Source organism: Catharus ustulatus, chromosome Z (genome assembly GCF_009819885.2).
Source record: "Catharus ustulatus isolate bCatUst1 chromosome Z, bCatUst1.pri.v2, whole genome shotgun sequence".
NCBI lineage: Eukaryota > Metazoa > Chordata > Aves > Passeriformes > Turdidae > Catharus > Catharus ustulatus.
This window is the reverse complement of record NC_046262.2, coordinates 58,577,095-58,597,971: the sequence shown is the minus strand read 5'-3', so window position 1 is coordinate 58,597,971 and position 20,877 is coordinate 58,577,095. Positions and strand designations below refer to the sequence as shown.

Sequence of the window (20,877 nt, the reverse complement as noted above, 5' to 3'; positions counted from 1 at the left end):
CTATCCTTAAGCTGCCAGATCTGAGCAGACTGACAGTAATCTGGGGTCAGCAGTCTGAGTGGTGACCAACTCAGACACCACAATGGGGGTAGCAAGCAGACACTGCCCAGGGAAGCCTGAATCTCTAGGGCACTGCCCCTGGGAGCAGCGGCACTGGTAGGTAGTTAGGGCACACAGACCCCATGGAGCCTCAGGCTGCCAGCCATGCTGGTGGTTCAGCTGAACACAGCTGCTGAGCGCAATCCAGTGTGCGGGCCGGACTGTGAGTGGTCACATTACAGCCCACTAGTGCTGCCCCCTGGCTAGCGCCACTCTTCACTGTGCTACCCTAATTCCCAACACAGGATAAGCCACCTCCTCTCTCCCCCACTCCTTCAGAATCCCCTTGTGCCTGGTGAGAGAGAAACCTATCTTACTATTTTTCAAGATACCAGAGACTGCAGGGCAGAGGTGAAATAGTTTTATACCAGAATTCAACTGCCTTACCTCATCAATATCTTCAAGTACCTGAAGGGAGGGTGCCAAAAGCATGAATCCAGGCTCTTCTTAGTGATACCAAACAACAGGCCAAGAGGCAATGGGCAAAACTGATGAACAAGAATTTCCACTCAAATATGAGGAAGAACTTTTTTACTGTGCAGGTGACGGCACACTGGAACAGGCTGCCCGAAGAGACTGCGTAGACTCCCTCACTGGAGATATTCAAGAACCATCTGGACTCAATGTGCTTTAGGACAATGCTGCTTGAGCAGGGAGGTTGGATCAGATGACCCAGTGTGGTCCCTTCTAAACTGACCCATTCTGTGATTCTGTGAACTGCGATGAAACAATACAGATGTGACCTTCTCAACGAAGGTCATAAGCAATTTTAAACAAGCACAGGCTTTAACAAGTTGTAAACTTCTGGACTTCTAAGTTAATTAAGAAATAAATCCTAAGTCTTGCAACCATCTCAGCTTGCTCAGAAGAGCAAATGATCCAGATTCTGGGCAGTTTTTTGGCCATTTTAAAAGGTTGGTCTATCTGGCTTTGCAGATGCTGTCACATGAAGCAGCAGCCCATGCATACACTTGGACACTTACAAAGTGCAGGCACGCATCATTTTGCCAGTGAGTTTAAATCTTTACCAGCCAAATGGAAGAAAGGGGAAATGACTGGCTGCAGGAATGTAGGGGGATAGGGGAAGAGAGAGAGCACATGAGCATGCATGTGTCCGAGTGTACCTTTGCATAAGAGGAAAACCTGCTTACCACTCAGTATGGCTGTGCAGCCTAACTCAATGCAATACAGAAGTACGAGAACATGTGTAGATAATAAACTCGTGAAAGGAAATAAAAATTTTATATATCAACTTTTTATATATTAACTTACCAGGTGTAACTAAAGCTCTGTTAAACTGACTGTATTACTTCTAAGACAGATTAGTAAATTAGGCATAACACTCCCAGCATGGATCTGCAGGGCGACATTTGCTCTACCCACCCTTTCTACGGGATATGTGCACAATCAACTACGTGGGGAAAAACTCCTACATCGATCCAGAGGAGCAGAAATAAAGAAAACGCTTGGAACTTCAGTATATTCTTGAGAAGGAGTTAGTTTAATCGTGGACCTTCTATTTCTTCTGTAAAAATCTCACATTTTTTCAATATTTCTTACACTGCATCAGAAAATCAAGGACTAAAAATTAAAAACAGCATTGCAGTTATATATGAAAGGCCACTGTTGTGCTAGTATGGGTTTCCCCTCACAGTTTAGAATTAAGCTGTGAAAGCATCTTCTCCAGCTTTATTGCTAGCGCCATGTTTCCTTTAATCCTTAATTTTCCAGACATGAAGGCCAGAGTTGGCTTTAATTTACCTAAAAAGAAGAAACAGAACCATCAGAATGTCAAAGGAGTTGGAAAAAGCCTTTGCATAGAAAAACATAATGCCACTGCAGTGAAACCTTAGCATCTATATTGCTACCAAGTACTCCTGGTAAAAGCAGTGCACATTTAGGAAACACTGCTCAGACATGTGCAGAGCACAAGTCCAACACATTGATTGGATTCTTTCTGAAGATACACTGGCTGCTAAAATGTCAGTACCTGGTTAATAAAAGCAGTGTAACCTTTGGCACTCTTCCTGTTCACAGACATAGGAGTACAGAAAAATCCAAGCAGTTCTTGCCTGCACTTTCCCTTGAGCCGCTCAATGCCGAAAGCTCCTCCAATCCCAGATCACAAAGCGAGAAGCCGCTCTACTCCCCCGTCAGCAGAGGCTTTTATGGGCCCCGGCCCCTGCGTCCCTTGACAAAGGTCTTTGTCCCTCACCTGTGAACATTTTCACAAAGTCAGCACTCGACATGCTCATAACCACATCAGCTGCCACTGGAGGCTTTCCGAAGCCAGCACTCCCACCCTTGGTCTTCAGGTCGATGAACCAAGTGCCTCCACCATCACCTGGACAGAGTGAAGTGAGGTGAGAAGGCAGCAAAGAGCGCTGTGCCCCCTCTCTGCTGCTCCTCTGCAGCCTTGTGTGTCTGCAGTGGCGCCGTGGCACCACGCTGGCAGAGTCTGCAAGGAGTCACCTCTTGTCCCCTGTGACACCCCTGGAGAACCAAGAGCTGAGGCCAGAGCCAGAAGAGCCCCGAGGCTGTGCTTGGCTCACTGAGCTGCTGGCAGCTGGAACTTCTCCCTTGGCCCTGAGAGTGCCCAGTCTGGGGCCACCCCAGCCTGTCTGTGCCCACTTCAGCCCTCTCTGTGCCTACTCCAGCCCTGTCTGTGCTCACCCCAGTCCTGTCTGTGCCCACTCCAGCCTTGTCTGTGGCCACACCAGCCCTGTGCGGGGACAGGGACAGAGGCTCCATATCCAGCACGAGGGGCAGCAGCTCCTGGTCCCTGCTCGAGCAGGCCTGGAGCAGGAGCAGCACACAGAATGGGAGAGAAGCTGCTCTGCTTTGGGACCAGCTTCCAGAGTGTTTCTGTTTGAAAAATACCCAGTACCTTTTGCTAGGCTGGGCTGCACAAGGGGCTTACCAGACAGCTCAAACTGAAAGACACCCTGGGTACTTCTCACATACTCTTCAGTCATTGCCCCTTGAATAACTCGGAATGTCTCTGCAACAGGACCCGATGGCTTGGCTCCATCGGCTCCTTCCTGCTGGGATCCACTTAATTTCTTCTCCTCCTGGGCAGCACCTATGAGAAACATTACAGTAATTTCACGAATACAAGCCGCACCGTTTTGACCAAAATTTTGCTCCCATCCCGGAAACTCTTCAGTTACTCTGTTGTGTGGCGGGTGGAGCTGCTCTGTGCAGGCAGCACAGGGGGTGGGGAAGGCGGGGCTGCTCTCTCCTGCTGGCCCTGCGGCTTGGGGGAGGCAGGGGCTCTCTCCTCCTTGGCCCTGTGGCTCAGGGGAAGGTGGGGCAGCTCTCTCCTGCTTGGTCCCGTGGCTCAGGGGGGCTCCCATCCCCGCGTGCCACCGCCGCAGGAGCAGGCAGGCTACATCCCCGGCTCCCATGGCCACCGCAGGTGCCGGCGGGCTCTGTGCCCCCCCTGCTGCCACGGGGCAGCGCCGGGCTGGAGTTACCGAGTCCAGCGGTGGCGGCGGCCGGCCCCGAGCGGCCCCACCGAGTGGCCCCACCAAGCTGGGCCATCCAGCCCTGTCAGCAGCCCCAAGCCCTCATGGCCTGAGCTGAGCCAGTAAACCCCGCCCTGCCACGGTTCTGTTACTGTTTGGCAACTTTGTTGCACGCGGGTCCTCGCTGCGAACGACAGAGCGGCTTATACTCAGGTGCGGCTTATTTATGGACAAAAACCAAAATGTTTGCCAACACCTGGCAATACGGTTTATACTCAGTGCGGCTTGTATTCGTGAATTTACTGTACTTTTCTCTTTCAACTGCTAACAACTTTCAAACTGAACGTAGAAACATAAACAGAGAACTCAATTTGCAAAGATTTAAGCTTCAAAGTAGGGAAAATTATTATTTTACCATTTCAGTATTAACACTGATGAAGAATGCTTTCTCCACCAGGGATCTGAACAGGTGTACATTGCTAAACATAATTCTGCAATAAATTTCAACTTCTGATAGATCAAAAGAAAAGTGAAAATAAAATCCCAGCAAAATTCTAATTCTGACTGTTTACAGTTTATTACAGATGCTCACAAAAAAGTTTTCTAATATAATCCCTACACTACTCCTGCCAACATTAAAAAGAAAAAATCAGTGTCTTTAACAGCCATCGCTTTCATCCCAAAATACTTCTGTCTTGTCTATCTTGCAAAAAACATGCATATTTTCATAAATTATTCTGCAAAGGCTTCTAGAGTGGATATCAATTTACTGCATTGATCAGTGGTTTACTTCGCCACAACAAACATGTACATTTAACAATAAAGGAAATATTCGTAATTTACAAAGCAAATCAAGTTGAACAGCCCCTTAAAATGCTGTTCAAAGTCTCTTAGGGGTCTTCAGTATCAAAAAATACTTTGGTCTGTTCTGTCAGTCTCTACAAAATAACCTTCACTGGGAGCCCAAGGAACCAACACCATCTGTCCCTGGCAGAATGGTCCTAGTGTGACTGCTCAAGGAGTATTTCCAACAAAAAGGAATACTTCCAAGTTTGCCTCCTCTGCCCTGGCCTTATCCCTATTTTGACACTCCTGTATAACCAGTTCAGCATTCTTACTTGCCCTTCAACTTGACATAAAATTCTGAAAAAGCAAAAGCAACACATTTCTAAAAAAAAAAATCCAAGAGTTATTTTGATTGTGTAAATTGTGCGTATTTCATGTAAGAAGCCATGGAGGCTTTATGTCACATTCTTTTGTATAAATGAGCAAGACAAAGGAGATATTCCTGCAAAATATGCAGTTTGCAGTCCAGTTTCTTTTTGCACTTATCTGTGACCTCCCTACTAGCACAACTCAGATGATAAAAAAAGAATTCTTCAAAGTAGTGCACTGACTTTACATTGTGAAAGCAGGAGGTATTTTTCCCATTTTAACTACATAGTCACTTCCATAAATCTTACTCTCCAAATGAGAAAAAGGTTTTTACAAAAATGCTTGAGAGTGGAGTCCAAATTCATAGGGGAAAAAAAGAAAGACAGAGGGCATTCATTATTGTGAAATGAAATTAATTATGGAACATGGACTTGCACACACAGTGCTTTTCCTACCATATCTTTCTTGCTTTGTAGATGTAGTGTCAGATTCAACATCTAAGAAAAAGTCAGGCATCAGAGGGTGACCTACAAGGGAGGAAAAATGTAATAATAAATACAAGTAAATTGGATTTGCACAGTAGGAATCCATTTCATCTGAAACTACAGTTAAGTAGTACTGTATCTCAGTTTTTAAGTAAATTTGAAGGAAAAACACAGCATGAAATAACATCTTAAGAGTTTAGTTCATTTAAAATCTGACTTTGAAGGCTTCTAAGGTTGCAATGAAGAACATCAGAGAAGAAAAAAATAAAAATCTATCTCCTGAGCTGTTAAATAGTAACATATACATCTATAGTGCAAGTAGGTCTTCTTTTCATTAAAGAATTTCTTAATTCTATTTAATAGGCATTTAATTATTAAACTCTTGGTGGATCCATATGGACTTTACAGTAAGGCATGTTCTCAAAGCTGAGGCAAAGCAACATTTTTTATAAACTAATTTAAGAACCCCAGGAAATAAAACTGTATTAATATCCTTCCCACATTCTTGAACTTACTTCTCACCTTTAAAGATCTCTTTTACCTGGTGCAATTGCATAAACATCAAAATCCTTAACTCCTTCTTCTCTCAGCAGAACTTCATCAATAACGAAGTTCCCAGTGAAAGTTTTTGGTTTTGTCAAAATGCAATATGCAGCATCTGCCAGGATGTCCGTTTTCCTGCACTGTTTTTCTATTCCGGCTCCTCCCAGCATATCCATAGCAGCTGTATGTATGGCTAGAAAGTTTGGAGGGAAAGAAAACAAAGCTTTAACACTGATGACATGGAATTCTCACTTCTTTCTCAAGTAAACAAACTTTATTTTCCTTTCAGGCAAAAGGAAACTAAGAAGACAGAAGAAGTAAAATACTACCAACCATCAAATAATTATTTACAAGCAACAGTAAAATTCAGTGAAACTATCACAGATTCAAAAGGGCCATTTTATGACATTCACATCCCTCTATGTTTTTGTCAGCCCACTAGTTTTCCACTAGTTGTTGAGGACATGAAAAACTAAGAAGACAACAGTTTTTCTCAAAGTGAATGTATGACATATCAATTATAAAGAGGAATTAGCTTTGGTGATTATCACACTGAAAGTCTTGATGCTTAATTTTAGTCTTTTGATAACTCCCATGAGCTACTAAGGTGTTTGTCCTAAGTTAATGAGAAACCAAATACAAAACCACGCATTACTTGTTCAGTATTTCACAGAAAGGCTGTGTTAGACATAAGAATAAAATCCACATCTAGGCTTCTGATTCTTTTATTAAGCAATTCTATTACTTCTGTGCCATTCCACTAGTCTTCTTTGTTTCTCCCAGAGGAACTACTAACATTGTGGCCCGTTGCTATCTAAGTTTGTGATTTGTTCTTCCAGGCTGAGGTATCCACTCCACTCCATTTTTTTTTCACCCTATTCCATGTCTGGTTGCACTTTTTGACATTTGCCATCTTACTGCTTTTCCCTCATATGTTCTGCTTCATTAGTTTTCTCCCATCTGCTGTGTAAACCTCACTAGTCTCGAGTTTTGAGACAGATTCACAAATCTTTTCCTATGTATCAGGCCAGAAGATCAGAAGGAAAAACCAAATTTCTGTCTTGGAGTGCTGCAGCACAAGCCAAAACTAGAAATAAATAAATAATAAATAATAAGAAATAAATAATGTATTCAAGTATTTGATGTAAGACTTAATGTAACTTCTGCTTATAAATTTAGCTGCCCCTCTGAAAAAATTTCCATTGTGGAAGTGGTGGAGAAATTCCCACAGGTTCATTTGTCCCTGGCCATGAAAAAAAAGAGGTCAAATTATTCAGATGGGTGGGGGAAAACAGCCACGTTGCAAAATAAACACCTAGTATAACTCACTGGTCTCTGCAGAAAAAAATTCTTTAGCTTTTAACAGGACCCGTAAAGCCACTGACTCATTTCCACAGTGTATGTTTTTTCCTGCACATCCAGAATAAGAAAGCTGTGGAAGATCCACATAATGTGTCTATGCAGCATATGAATATGAGCACTTAAAGACACAGACGTAAGTCAAATTGGTTATCTGCAGTTTCATACCATGTCTCTATCTGAATGAAATACTCTGGATTAATTCCTTTACTATCCCTAACTCATAGGCAATCTACACTGTTAAATCAGCTAGTGGCCAAAAATCACACAATGGTAGGTAAAAGGTCACCTCTGTTAATGAGAAACCAAGTTACTCCCACCTACTGGATTCTGAGATAGAAAACCCATTTAGCAGTGCCATTTTAAAGACATAGAGGGTGGGATCTAAGGAGATCAAGATCAAGATCAAGATCTAAGATCAAGAATCAAGTTCCACGGTTCTGTTCCAGATGACATAGATACTGGGAAATCTCCATTGAAAATTTTTGAGGTTTTCTTGGGGCACTCAAGAAGCAAGTATGTGGAAACAAGTGCACATTTCTTTTAACTGCCTCAGAAATAAAACAATAAAACACATTTGAAACCTGAAAGGTGAACTTTGACTCCACACAAGGCAATCCACATTCTTAAGTTATGTATGCAGCTGCATTCAGTATGCCACAGATGAAAACCTTATTGTCTTCAAAATAGTACACGTTTTGCGATTATATAATTATCATGAACAATATAATTATAATTTTAAAAGTCAATCCCAAAATATTTCTGTGGGTAGAACTCACAGAGTGAGAAGAATTATGAAGCATCCATTATTGAAAGATGCAATTTAAGATGCAAGCATCCAGACCAGAATGAAAAAGCCAATTGTAACTGTTGACCACCTACTATATTCAACTTGGGAGATTTGGGTGATTTTGTCTGAAATAGTTAAGTTTTTCTCACGTTTCTCACTTTAGAGAAAATAGATCAGAGAGCTCTAGTTCCCACTAAAGGTTAAAAGGTGCCTGGAATTCCTAGGAAGAAAATATTGAAAAGTGTCTGCATACTAACACTTCTAAAAACTGGAGCATCATCCTCAGAAGAGGATCTTGGTTCATACTTTTATCTCCTCTTCCTTCTTCCTTCCTTGCACTCCTTAAGGAAATAAACACTGTTTTAATGTTTTCTAACACAATGGCTGAGCTTACATCACTAAAGGGCAGGATTACCCCCTCTGGTATTGATTTTAATACCCAGTACCATTTCTGCCTATAGATACACTTGGGGAAAAGAGACCGGCCTCCATGGCAAACAGCTGGCCAAGCCTCAAACAGAAGTCTTTATCCTCACTGACCCACACAAAGGAAATTGAAGCTAATACAACACAGAAGCATTGAGCTATTTTTCTCCCAGAGAGCTCTTTTATTTCTTGTAATTTGCAATCAGATGGTTCTGTGAAAAACTCTTCACAGAATTGCACTGTGCCAAAATTTCTGGGAAAAATTTCCACATGTACAGAAGTATCTATCTTGTCAGTAAGCTCTCGCAGTTTAACTAGCAAGGAATTCTAAATAATACTACACACACAGATGTTCAATACCTACTCATTAAAGCACACAATTATTTTTGTGATTCTGTCCAAACCAAAACACTGGGTACATCAGAAAAAGCATAGGCAAGCCAAACTGACACACACTCTTCAACCAACTGTGTGGTTTCAAACTGAAGACGAGTTTACATCAAATTGGCAATAGTCTAGTGAAAACTAGCAATGAAAACCAGAACCCACGCAGGAGGACAAAATAATACATAAAAGAACTGCTCAGTCACTTTAACCATTTCCAGAGAGGCCTTAAGTATATTCAGTGTCAAATAAAACAAGCTTTAGCAAACAAAGTACAGAAAGTCAGTATTTCAGCAATATACAAAAAAAAAAAATACCTGTTTTAGGCCATAAAGCATTGACAGCAACTTCTCCTCTAAATTCTTCTGCCATTCCCAAGACACACATGGACATCCCATATTTAGAAATGGTATAAGCTAAGATGAGAAGTGGGGTAAAAAGAGGTTTAAACTCTATTTAAATTTTAATTTAAATTTAAATCTGATTTTAATTATGAAAGGAAAACAAAACAGGTAATTGGTTCACATGGAAAATTCAGGGCTTTCAGAAAAATGAGTACAGTAATTTCACAAATACAAGCCGCACCATTTTGACTTAGACTTTGTTCTCAAACCAGAAATGCGGCCAATATTCAGGAGTGGCTAATATGTGAATAATTTTCTGACATTTACAACCCCAGAAGTGCCAGTCAGGGTGCCGAGCCGAGCGCCTGCCAGTAAAACCCAGGATTTCGCAATTGTTACAAATTGGATACTGTGTTGTGCAGCGGGTGGGGCCAGCTCAGTGCTGGCAGCGTGGGGGGAGGGAGGGAGGCAGGGGAGTTCCCTACTTCAGGCTGGGGAGAGGCAGGGGGCTCTGTGCTGACATCCCCACGGCTCAGGGAGGAAGCGGGGGGCTCCGCCCCCGCTCTCCGCTGCCGCGGCGGGAGCAGGGGGCTCTCCGCGCTTGCCCGCCGCGGCGGGAGTGGGGTGTGCTCCACGCTCACCCGCCACCGCCATGCCGGGAGAGGGACATGCTCCACGTTTGCCCGCCGCCGCCGCGCTGGGACCGGGGCGTGCTCCGTGCTCGCCCGCCGCCGCCGCGTCAGGAGCGGGGCCGGGGCGAGCGACCCCAGAGGCGGCAGCCAGCCCCCAGAGGCCCCGCCGAGCGGCCCCACTGAGCTGGGCCACCTGGCCCCTTCAGCAGCCCCGAGCGGGCCGAGCCTGCACAGCCCGAGCCGAGCCAGTAAACCCCGCCCTGCTGCGGTTCTGTTACTATATGGCAACTTTGTTGCACGTGGGTCCTCGCTGCGAACGACAGAGCGGCTTATATTCAGGTGCGGCTTATTTATGGACAAAAAACGAAATATTTGCCAACACCCAGAGATGCGGCTTATACTCAGTGCAGTTTGTATTCGTGAAATCACTGTACCTTCTGAGAGTCAAAACTCTCCCTTCTACCTACTATCTCCATCAGATACTAACTGTAGTCTGTCATCTTTTCACTCTAAACAAAATGAAAGCTACACATGTTTGGCCAAAAATAAAGCTGAAGCCTAGTTGCATGGTGATTTTGTCATGCTTTTATACACAGCACACTGACAAGAGTGATCAATTTTTTTTTAAAATGCCTAAGGCATACTAGCTGTTAAGGACCAAACTAGTATCCTATAGTTCAAAAAGTGGAGGACAGGAATTCTATATCCTTATCTACTGTAAGTAGATAGTTACCTATCTACTTTGAGAAGAGAAACTTCCTTGGGGAATGAACTGGAACTTGCTGGAGTTTAACATGACAAGTGTCCAAAATGGAAAGTTTTTTCTACAATATTAAAATGAGCAATACTAATTTGAAGATAACATGGAGTTCTTTTTCCACATCAAATTAATTTACATACTAACAGACAACATTGAGCTTTATCCATAGTAAAAAACCCATGAAGCTGAATCAGTAAGAAAATAAATTTTGGGTTTTAGTCTCTATTTGAAGCAGAAAATACGCAATCCTAATGATTCCCATAGAAAAGCACAGACTTACCCTGGGAAAAAAAGGATGTATGATGCCTTGAATTTGCCCTGCATTTTCCCACAAAACAATTTTTTACGTCAGTTACAAAATACTTTGAGGAACCATTAGTGCCATTCTGTTCGTAGTGATAAAGATACAAAATCTGGCATTCTGCACTGGCACTACTGCAGACTTCACGAGGTATTACACGTTTCTCTCAAAATAGCAACAAAGGCTCTAATTGCTACTCACCACAATGATTTTTGAACCACATGGGATTCAGATTCATAGGTGGACTAAGGTTCAGGATATGGGGGTTCTTACTCTTCCTCAAGTAGGGAAGGCATGCTTTAGACCTGAAAGATAGATTCAGACCTATCAGTCACCTCTTATTTTATGAAACACCTATAATTACAGCAAAAACAATACTAGTAGACTAGTATCTTCACAACAGCCCAAGGCAAAGCCTCTTATCAACTGAGGTAAAGAGCAAAAAAATATCTGCTGCAGATCACTTATAGCAGGCCTAGTATTCATTCCTGTGAATTGGACTTCATTCTCCAACCAGTGCATCAGCTTTGACTAAAGCTAATTTTCCAGACACTCAGAAGCCATAATCTCTTTGTAATAGTTCTGGTAAGGGCAACAAAACACTCTAAGGCAACAACCAAAATTAACAGTGCAAAGCATCATTTAGTCATAAAAATAATCTCTTCTGATCCTATACTTATTTCTTCTTTAAAACAATGTTGAAGAGATAATACTGCATAGCAGAATGCTCTCACAAATATTACAAAGAAAACTGTGACCTATTCTCTTCTAAGAGAATTCTACTTTGAATTTACATGTCTCTATAAATCAGAACTTCTATTTTACAGAAACTGCCTTTTGACTTCACTTTTAGCACTAGGGTACACGTTTATATTTGACCTCTTCTTGAGAATTTTTAATCAAGCTTCACAGGGTGAAAACATCACCAAATATTATCACACATTCCACCATGTTGGAATATATGACCAACCATTCACATATTCCATGCATACTCTCAGGCACAAAGAGAACAACTTCAACACCTTCCATAGCAAAATCACCATAGCAGTAAAGTGTAAATAATTTATCACCTCCTTAACTGTCCTGGGGTCTCCACGCTTTTCAGTGGCAGGTTCAATAATAGATGCCTCAATTTCTTAAGGCATAGGAACCAAGAAACTTAGCTGCCCTTATTGAAACATGGTGGGATAAATTCCATGACCTGACTGCAGCCACTGACGGCTACAGCCTGTGCAGAAAGGACAGGGGAGGAAGGAGAGATGGAGAGGTTGCCCTCTACACCAAGAAGTGGATTGAGTGTGATGAGCCATCTCTGAAGAACAACCTGTGAACTGAAGAAGAAAAACAGTGAGCAGGTAAAAGCCTGTGGGTAAGAAACAGAGACTGAGGCAACAAAGGGAACCTTGTGGCTGGTATAACTACAGGTCCCTGACCAAGGATTGCCTATTGATGAGACCTTCTTGCTCCAGCTACAGGAAGGATCACACTTGCAGGCTCTTGTCCTCCTGGGAGACTTCAGCCACCCCAGTGTCTGCTGGAAAAAGTAGCAGAGCAAGCTGTAGGCAACCTAGGATATTCCTGGAATGCCAGGAGCATAACTCCTTAATCCAGGTAATAACCCTACCAGAGGGATGCCATACTGGACCTGATTGTCACAAACCTAAGTGAGCTAATCAAGGACCCCACAATGGGAGACAGACTGGACTGAGGTGATCACACACTGGTGGAATTCACAGTTTGGAGGGAAATACGTCAGGCAAAGAGCAAAGTCAAGGCCCTGAACTTCAGAAGAGCAAAATTCCAATTCTTCAAGGAGTTAGTGAATAGGAATCTTTGGAATGCTGCCCTCAGAAACAAGGGAGCAGAACAGAACCGGATCTTTAAGGACACCTTCCAGAGCACAAGAGCTAGTGATCCAATGGCACAAGAAGTCGTCAAGAAAGGTAACTGGCATGGATGAGTACAAGAACTGCTGGTCAAACTAAAGGACAAGAAACAAACACATAGCCAGTGGAAGCAGGGAAAAGTATCCTATGAAGAATATATGGGCACAGACCTGTTGTGTACGTCAGAGCTGAGAAAAGCCAAAGTGAAGCTGGAGCTAAACTTTATAAGGGATACAAAGAGTAACAGGAAGGGTTTCTACAGATTTGTCAGTTAGAAAAGGAAGGAAAAGAAATTGCATAAACTCACACTCACCCCGGGATAAGCAAGGTTGGAAAACAGGTAACAACTGATGACAAGGCTGAGGGACTCAGTAACTTTTTTTGCCTCAGTCTTCAATGGCAATTTCTCTTCGCACAGCTCTTAAGTGGATGGACAGCAGGACTGAGGAGATTGGGATTGGGAAAGCAAAGTGCTTCCCACTTGAAGTGAGGATCAAGTTTCTGATCATCTGAGGAGCCTGAACATATGCGTGTCCATGGGGCCTGATGACATACATCTCACAGCCCTGAGGGAATAGGTAGATGTAGCTGCCAAACCACTCTCCATGTTTGAAAAACTGTGCAATCAGGTGAAGACCCAGGTGTCTGGAAAAAGGGAAATGTACCAATGTTTAAAAAGGGTGGACAGGAGAACCCCAGGAGCTACCAACCTATCAGCCTCACCTCCATACCTGGGAAGAACATGGAACAGATCCTCCTAGAACCAGGAAGTGATCCTAGGACAGGGAGGTGATCTGAGATAGTCAGAGGGTCTTCATCAACGGCAAGTCCTCCCTGATCAACCAAATGGCTTTCTGTGATGGAAGGACTACATCAGCAGACAAGGGTAGCACTACAAGTGTCATTTAGTGTGTCATTTAGAAAAGGTTCCTTATAACATCCTTCCATCTAATGTGGGGAGAGAAGATTTGATGGGCAGACTGTTCAGTGGATAAGGAATTGCTTGGACACTGGCTTCCAGAGGGTAGTGGTCACTGGCTCAGAGTCCTGATGGACATCAGCGACAAGTGGTGTCTCCAACAGGTCGGTATTGGGACCAGTGTTATTCCATATCTCCATCAATGACACAGACGAAGGGATCAAATGCATTCTCAGCAAATTTGCAGATGATTCCAAACTGAGTGGGGCTGTTGACACACCTGAAGGTCAGGATGCCATCCAGAGGGAACTGGACAAGTTTGAGAAGTGGCCCCATAGGAATCTCATGAGGTTTAACATGACCACATTCAAGGTGCTGCATGTGGGTCAGGGCACTCCCAGTATCAACACAGGCCGGGGGATGAACAGATCAGAGCAGCCCTGCTGGAAGGCTGGGGGTGCTGTGGGTGAGAGGCTGGACATGACCCAGCCATGAGCACTCCCAGCCCAGAAAGCCAAACGTGTCCTGGGCTGCATCCAAAGCAGCGTGGGCAACAGGGGAAGGAGGGAATTCTGCCCCACCTGGAACCCTGCATCCAGCTCTAGGGTCCCCAAAGGAACCTGGACTTTTGAGACAACTCCAGAGGAGGCCACCAAGTTGATTAGAGGAGTGGAACAGCTCTCCTGCAAGGACAGGCTGAGAGTTATTCTGTCTGGAGAAGAGCAAGCTCTGGAGTCACCTTACTGCAGCTTTCCAGTACCTAAGGGGTCTACAAGAAGGTGGGGAGGGTCTTTCCACAAGGGCATGGAGTGAGAGAACAAGGAGGAGATGGCTTTAAATTGAAAGAGGGTGGGTTAAGATTAGATATTAGGAAGAAATGTTTTACTCTGAGAGTGGTAAGGCACTGGAAGAGAATGCCCAAGAAATTGTAGATTTCCCACCCATTGAAGTGTTCAAGGCCAGGTAAGATGGGCTCTGAGCAACTTGGTCTGTGGGAGATGTCTCTGCTCATGGTGGTAGCTTGGAAGCAGACAATGTTTTAAGCTTTCATCCAGCCCAAACCATTCCATGATTTAACAATTCCATGATTCTATGTCAACAGATATACTCTGTAAGATGGGGCATCTTCCCTAACCGCCTCTACACAGGCAGAAAATCCTTATTTTTTTTTTAAGCTACTGTAATTTTCTGAATATTAAACTGAAAGTAGATCTCTACAAATTACAATCAGAATCAACATACAAAGCAAGGAAAAGGGTAAAAATGCTTCACTAGGTTTTCTCAACTGAGAATTACAAAAGCAATGACAAAGACCATTCCCTTGAGCAGCACTGATTTTTCTTATGCTCTTCCACCTGCAGCAAACAGAACCTGATTTTTAATCTTTTCAAGGCACAATAGGACCAAAAACACACTTTAAGAATTCCCCATTAATTTAGAATTGCTACGTGTACCATCAAGAAAATCACTGCTGCTATTGGACAGGGAGGAGAAGACTGAACCTGCCACAGCAATACAGTTGAATCCATTCATCAATTTCTAAAGAGCTGGCAACCAGACTGACCTGCACAAAGGAGAATGACAATCAATCTATTCTAGATTGGAGGACTGGACTAGATGACCTTTAAAGGCACCTTCTAACCCAAAGTATTCTGTAATTCTGTGGTAATACTTTGATACAAAACTCTCCGATCACACTAAAGAACATCTGAATTTAGAGAATCTCCATCATCCTACCTACGGGGTTTTTTTAATAAACCTTGGGAAAATCAAAGTCTTCATTTTAAGACAGTGCTTGAAATGACATCCTGTAAATATAATGATGATTCAATCTTCTAAATCCACTTCCAAATATGTGCAGAATAAATACCCTGGGAATTGTGAAATCAAATCTTGGTATGTTCATTTAAATAAATAATAGAATCAGTAAGCAGAAAGTAGGTGGAGAACAGGTTACACCTTTAACATTTCTCTTTTAAGTATGGTGAGGTATACAATGTTTCGAAACATGAGAAAGAAGCTTATGAGAATAAAACTGACATAAGATACTGACTTAATGTATGCAAAAATTTAGACATTTTGCTTGAAATGAAAGAGCATTGGTATTTAACAAAGCCAAGCTGAAGCTTCATTTGAAACAAATTACTTTTTTCTTCCTATATGCATGGAGGAGCTTGTGAACATTTAATGACTACAGTAATAAGGTTTCTGTTTACTCCAACTTGCAAATAATTCTTGGAAATATTAATTTTAATGAGTTGACCAATAACTGAGCAATATCCTGTGAGCACATGCAGAATATCTGCACTCAAATTCTAGGGCAGCAAGATGACAGCTAAAGAATTTCTCAGAAAAACTGCAATAACAACATACATTCTGTTACAATTGTTTTGCTTCCTTCTCTCAGCACTTACGTAAGATAGGTTCCTCGTACATTGACATCCATCATAAGATTGACCTTCTTCGTTGCTGTTTCCAGAGTGCCCGTCAAAGAGATGGCGCTTGCATTATTCACCAAAATATCAATCCCTGGTTTTAAAGTAAGCCATTTCATATTAGCATTTAATGAAAAAAAAAAAAAACCAACATGAGTAAGGAAGGCAGTTTTTTTCTTTTTGTTTGAACAATCTGCCTGTTAATGCCTGCCTTCTCCCATGCCTTAACTTACCTCCAAAAGTCTTCACAGCTTTCTCCACAGCATTGACGATTTGTTGTTCTTCCCTCACATTAACAATGCATGGCAAAGCCTTTCCTCCAGCTGCTTCAACTGCACAATTAAAAAATTAAACAAACATTTAGAAACTTGCTCGCAGATGGGACAACTAATATGAACCTTCTGAGAATCTCTCAGGCAACTACATGCTTCAAGATGGCACTGAAAATCACACACTCAAATTGTGACCTTTTAACTCATTGTATGAGGAACAGGGAGGCCAAAACCAAATCTTAACACTGCAAATGTCTATTTCATACATTTTCAAGTAGCATAGCATTTTTACATTTATATACACACATCCATCTTCATTACAGTAACATTACAGCATTTTTGGGAGAGAAAAGAAGAACTAAGCTTATTTTAGCAAAGGTGACCTGGAACTAAGAGTCCATGCATTGTTCCACTTAGGTACAGTACTTAAGCAAGAGTATACACCCAGCCCAGCACCTTCATTTGTTACAACTTACTTTCTTCTGCAGCAGTGTAGATAGTCCCTGGAAGAGTAGGATGGGGCTCAGCTGTCTTGGCAGCTATCACAATATTGGCACCATCCTTGGCAGCTTTCAAAGCAATGGCCTTGCCAATGCCCCGGCTTGCGCCTGTGATGAAGAGAGTGCATCCTGCCAATTTCCTAAAGGTGAAGGGGGAGGTGGATGAGAATAAAGCAGTCAATCATTTGACTTTTATCAGACTTGAAGGGCAAATGCAATTAGCACAGTCTCCCAACCAGAAAAATGCCTTCATCCTTTTACTAAGAAAACAGCCTGGAGAACCCAAAAGGGATGGCTACTGCTACAGAAAGCATCACTGATGTAAGACCACATCGAACTTTGCACTTTAAAGAAGGTTACACAGGCCACCCAGTTACATTCCTCCCTTTCTGTAAAAAGATCCAACACACTGTTTTACAACAGAGTTGCTATGTTCTACAACAACAAAAAGGAGTAATTTGTAAAAACAAAATGCCAGTTTCCAACAAGACAACACACCTACACAGATCTCTGTAATCTATTAATCACAGTGCTATGAATACAAAAAACTGATGTCTCAATGTGGTATAAAGTACCAAGTCTAGAACCACAATGCCACAAACGTCAAAAGCTTTATTTTCGGAAATGGCAATTTTTCCTCTTAAATCTTCTACACTCAACAGCTTCCCAGTAACTGTGTGTAGTACAATGGGTCCTCCAAATAAATGGGTCCAATTAACTTAGAGAAACTAACAAGTTTTAAAGCCTTAGAAGGATGTCTGGTTAACACAGTATCACTGAATTTTTGAAAAGAGAAATATCAACTCCACAAACATATTCAATGATAAAGCCTTTTACAGGTTTTCCATATAAAGGAATGCGTGTTTCATTGTTCCCCATAAAGCTCTTGTTGCTTTATGTAACACTGTAGCAAAACTCAGAAGGTTCAGGTTTTTAACTTCAGTTGAAGAATTCATACGAATGAACCTCACTTTTTGCTTGCATCACAAACACCATATCACAAATGTTACAAAAGCTTACATTGACAGCTTCCATCAGTTTTCACAGACTGGGCCAAACTTAGGATTGCTTCTCCCCCTCTGTTTTCAGATGTGTTTTTTCCCCCTCTAATCTGAGCACATCTATCTCTTAAATGCTCTCTAGGAGAATGTTTGCTTTCAAAAGGGACAAAATTGGAATGGGGCAGAAAGGGGGGGATGCCTCTTGCCTGAAGAGGCAAGGCTAGGCATCTACAGGATCTCAGAAAGTCAACCATGTCCTGAAGGTGCCATTTCAAACACCTTTTATCTGCAAAACATTAAGAGTCTTAGGCACAGGAAGAAAAATAAACAGAACAGTGAACCACAAAAAACTACTGCCATGAGTTCAGTCACATGCACAGTGAGGAAAGTTCAACTCTGAAATACAACAAAGTGTAAAACTCAGGAAGTAAGGCCAGAATCTAGCATCTACCTTCAACCAACAAGTATGAGGTCAGCACAATTCACCTTAGTCATGGAAAAGGTAAATGGGGTCCAGCGGGAAGCAGCTCTGGAGAAAAAAAGAGCAAAAAAAAGCTGATGGGGCTTTAAGCCCCGCCTGGGGCTGGAGTGGTCTACTCAGGAAGACAAGAAGGTGTATCAGGAGACTAGCAGGGCTATGCAGGGAACTTGTGACTCATCTCCCAAGCAAAGTCATCCAGGGAGTGGGTGCAAAGCAAGGACACAAAGAAGGAATCAGAAACATTACTAGGGCAAAATTATTGGGGTTGTGCGAGGAAAACCAAAATTCACCTGCAGCAGAATCTTGTGAAGGGCATCAAAAGCTCCCATTCTCCTCCTACACTGGTAGGAAAAGCAGGCCCTTTGCCCTTTGCTCAGTGGAGTGGGTGAATGCAAGTCTTTCAACACTGCCATACTATTTTTGCTTCATATTTAAGACATGATGGTATGATCTGGATACATGTGCAACCTGACAGGTAAAAAAACTGGTTGGTTGGTCAGGCTCAGAGGGTGGTGGTTAGTTAATCATATTTGCAAGACTAAGGATTTATTTCTTAATTCACTTAGCAGCCTAATAGTTTAAAGTTTACAAAGCATATCTGCCTGGCTAAAATTCCTTATGGCCTGTATTGTGCAGATCACATCTGCATCACTTCCATCAGAATTGAATTCTGCTAATAACACAGAAAACATCAAATTCACATCTGTGACCTACAATCTTGGAAAACATTAAGGTTGGTTCCTTCCCCACCACAGCTGACTGCCAATAAAGACCTTCGGTATTAAAAGGGACACAGATGTTAGGATATAATAATCCTGTTTATAACACACAGGAACAAATAATAACTTATCTTCCACGCTGTTAGCACTGTTGGCCTCTGAAATGCCAAAAGGCAGAAAACACCTCTAAATTAAGATCCTATACAGGAAGAAAATGTGACTGCCAGGTAAGACAGTAGTAGACGACTATAACAGTACACAACAATAACAACAAAAATAGCAATAACGGCAACAATAGTAATAATAATAATAATAATAGTAATAGTAATAATAACACCAACAGTTATTATTTCATATAAATGTTCCACATGAAATTACCGATACAGTGCCTAATTTACACCGAACTCCTCCTTGCAAAAGGCCCCGTTCAAGTCCCCTGTACGACCCGAACGCTCGTCCCGAGGCTCCGGCGCTGCCCGGGGCCCCTCGGCCGGCCCGGCCCCGCAGGGACACGCGTGTCCTCCGCTACAGCCCCCCGCCCTCGGCCGGCTGCGAGTGCCGCAGGCCCCGCAGGGCGGCAGCGCTCAGCGGTGTCAGGGAAGCCCCCGGGCGCGGTCCCGGCGCGGCAGGGACACCTTACCCGGTGTTGGGCAGCATGGCGGCGGGGGCGGCCGGGCCGGGGCAGGCCGGGGCCGCTCCGCTGCGCAGCCGCCGCGGCCGCTCGGGGCGGGGCAGGGCCGGGGCCCGGGCCGGGGCCGGCTGGCGGGTCGGGGATGCGCGCTAATCTGAGGCTGGAAGCAGGCCTACGCGGGATGAAGGGTGGAACTGGATGGCTTTCCGCATCCTTTCCTTCTCCGCCGTGTGTGTGAAATTTTGCTTTGGTCTCTTGCCAGCTGTACTCAAATCACTGGAGCTTTGCCTCCATCTCATTTTCTGCAGTGTTGTGTCCAGTTCAGGGCTCCTAAGGACAAAAGAGACAAGGAGCTATTGGAGTCAGTCAAGTTGGGAAGCACAAAAGTGATTTGGGGCCCGGAGTATTTATCTTCTGAGGGCAGACTGCAGGAGTTGGGCTTGTTCAGTCCAGAGATGACTAAGAGGAGATCTCCTTAATGCATATAAATATCTCTGAGGTGGATGCCAAGACCGTGGTGCCCAGAGACAAAACATGGAGCAGTGGCCATAAACTAAACCACAATAATTACACTGAAACATGATGAATAATTTTTTTATGTAGAGGGTGGCAGACCACTGGAACAGGCTGTCAATGGAGGCTGTGTCATCTGCTCTAGGTCACCATGCCTTGACAGAATGGTTGAAGTAGACATCTCCAAAGGTCCTTTCCAACTCTAATGATTCTGTGATTCCCTGTTTATTAGAAAGCAGCAGAATCCTCTGTCCTTGTTCACTTAGCCACACCTATTGTCTTCTTCATCCTTTCTCCTAGTACCTCTCTTATTTCACAATAACTGCGAGGTCAGCCTTTGCCTCCATGCCCTGCACACGTAACTTTTCTTCATCCTCCCTCTGCTGCCTAAGGAAGACTCTGACCTCCTCCCATCCTTGCCATGCTGATCACCTGTTACTGTGGTTAGAAAATATTCCACCAGGTTCCACCTTTGGCTTGTCTTTACCCCTTTCAGCTCTCACGGAGAATCTGTGCAGCACCCTGAGAAGCTTCAGGTTTCCCCAGGAGCTGATGGCATAAGTGGAAATCACCTGGTAGATCTGAACCTGCTGGAGGAATTGAGACAGATGGTTTTACTGACTTCAGCAAAAATCAAAGTGAGCCCTGAGCGGATGGACTAGTCCGTGTATCAATATAGTGCTGGCTGTTGGTTCACCTCACTGCAGTTCACAGTGTCACAGGGCTGCAGACTTCTGCATGATTGAGGCATGTGCAGGCTGAAGGGGCCAAGGGC

The 20,877-nt window shown here is 43.3% G+C and overlaps 1 protein-coding gene across 1 annotated transcript; it reads right to left on the bottom strand.

Moving 5' to 3' along the window:
• Positions 1-1,581: 1,581 nt before the first annotated feature.
• On the bottom strand, positions 1,582-19,665 carry HSDL2 (hydroxysteroid dehydrogenase like 2). The gene is made up of 11 exons (XM_033084992.2): positions 19,599-19,665; positions 16,734-16,897; positions 16,219-16,317; positions 15,965-16,079; positions 10,947-11,050; positions 9,026-9,124; positions 5,748-5,942; positions 5,177-5,248; positions 3,020-3,181; positions 2,315-2,443; positions 1,582-1,860 (listed from the first exon to the last, which is right to left on the bottom strand). Exons 1-11 carry the CDS (start codon positions 19,613-19,615, stop codon positions 1,748-1,750), a joined length of 1,269 nt encoding a protein of 422 aa, XP_032940883.1. The 5' UTR covers positions 19,616-19,665; the 3' UTR covers positions 1,582-1,747.
• Between the last annotated feature and the right edge of the window lie 1,212 nt (positions 19,666-20,877).

Coding starts and splice junctions, on each gene's coding strand:
- HSDL2 (XM_033084992.2), bottom strand. Junction 16,080..16,218: donor AGCTGTGAAGACTTTTGGAG/GTAAGTTAAGGC, acceptor CTTTAAAACCAG/GGATTGATATTTTGGTGAAT. Junction 1,861..2,314: donor CTTTGTGAAAATGTTCACAG/GTGAGGGACAAA, acceptor TCTTCTTTTTAG/GTAAATTAAAGCCAACTCTG.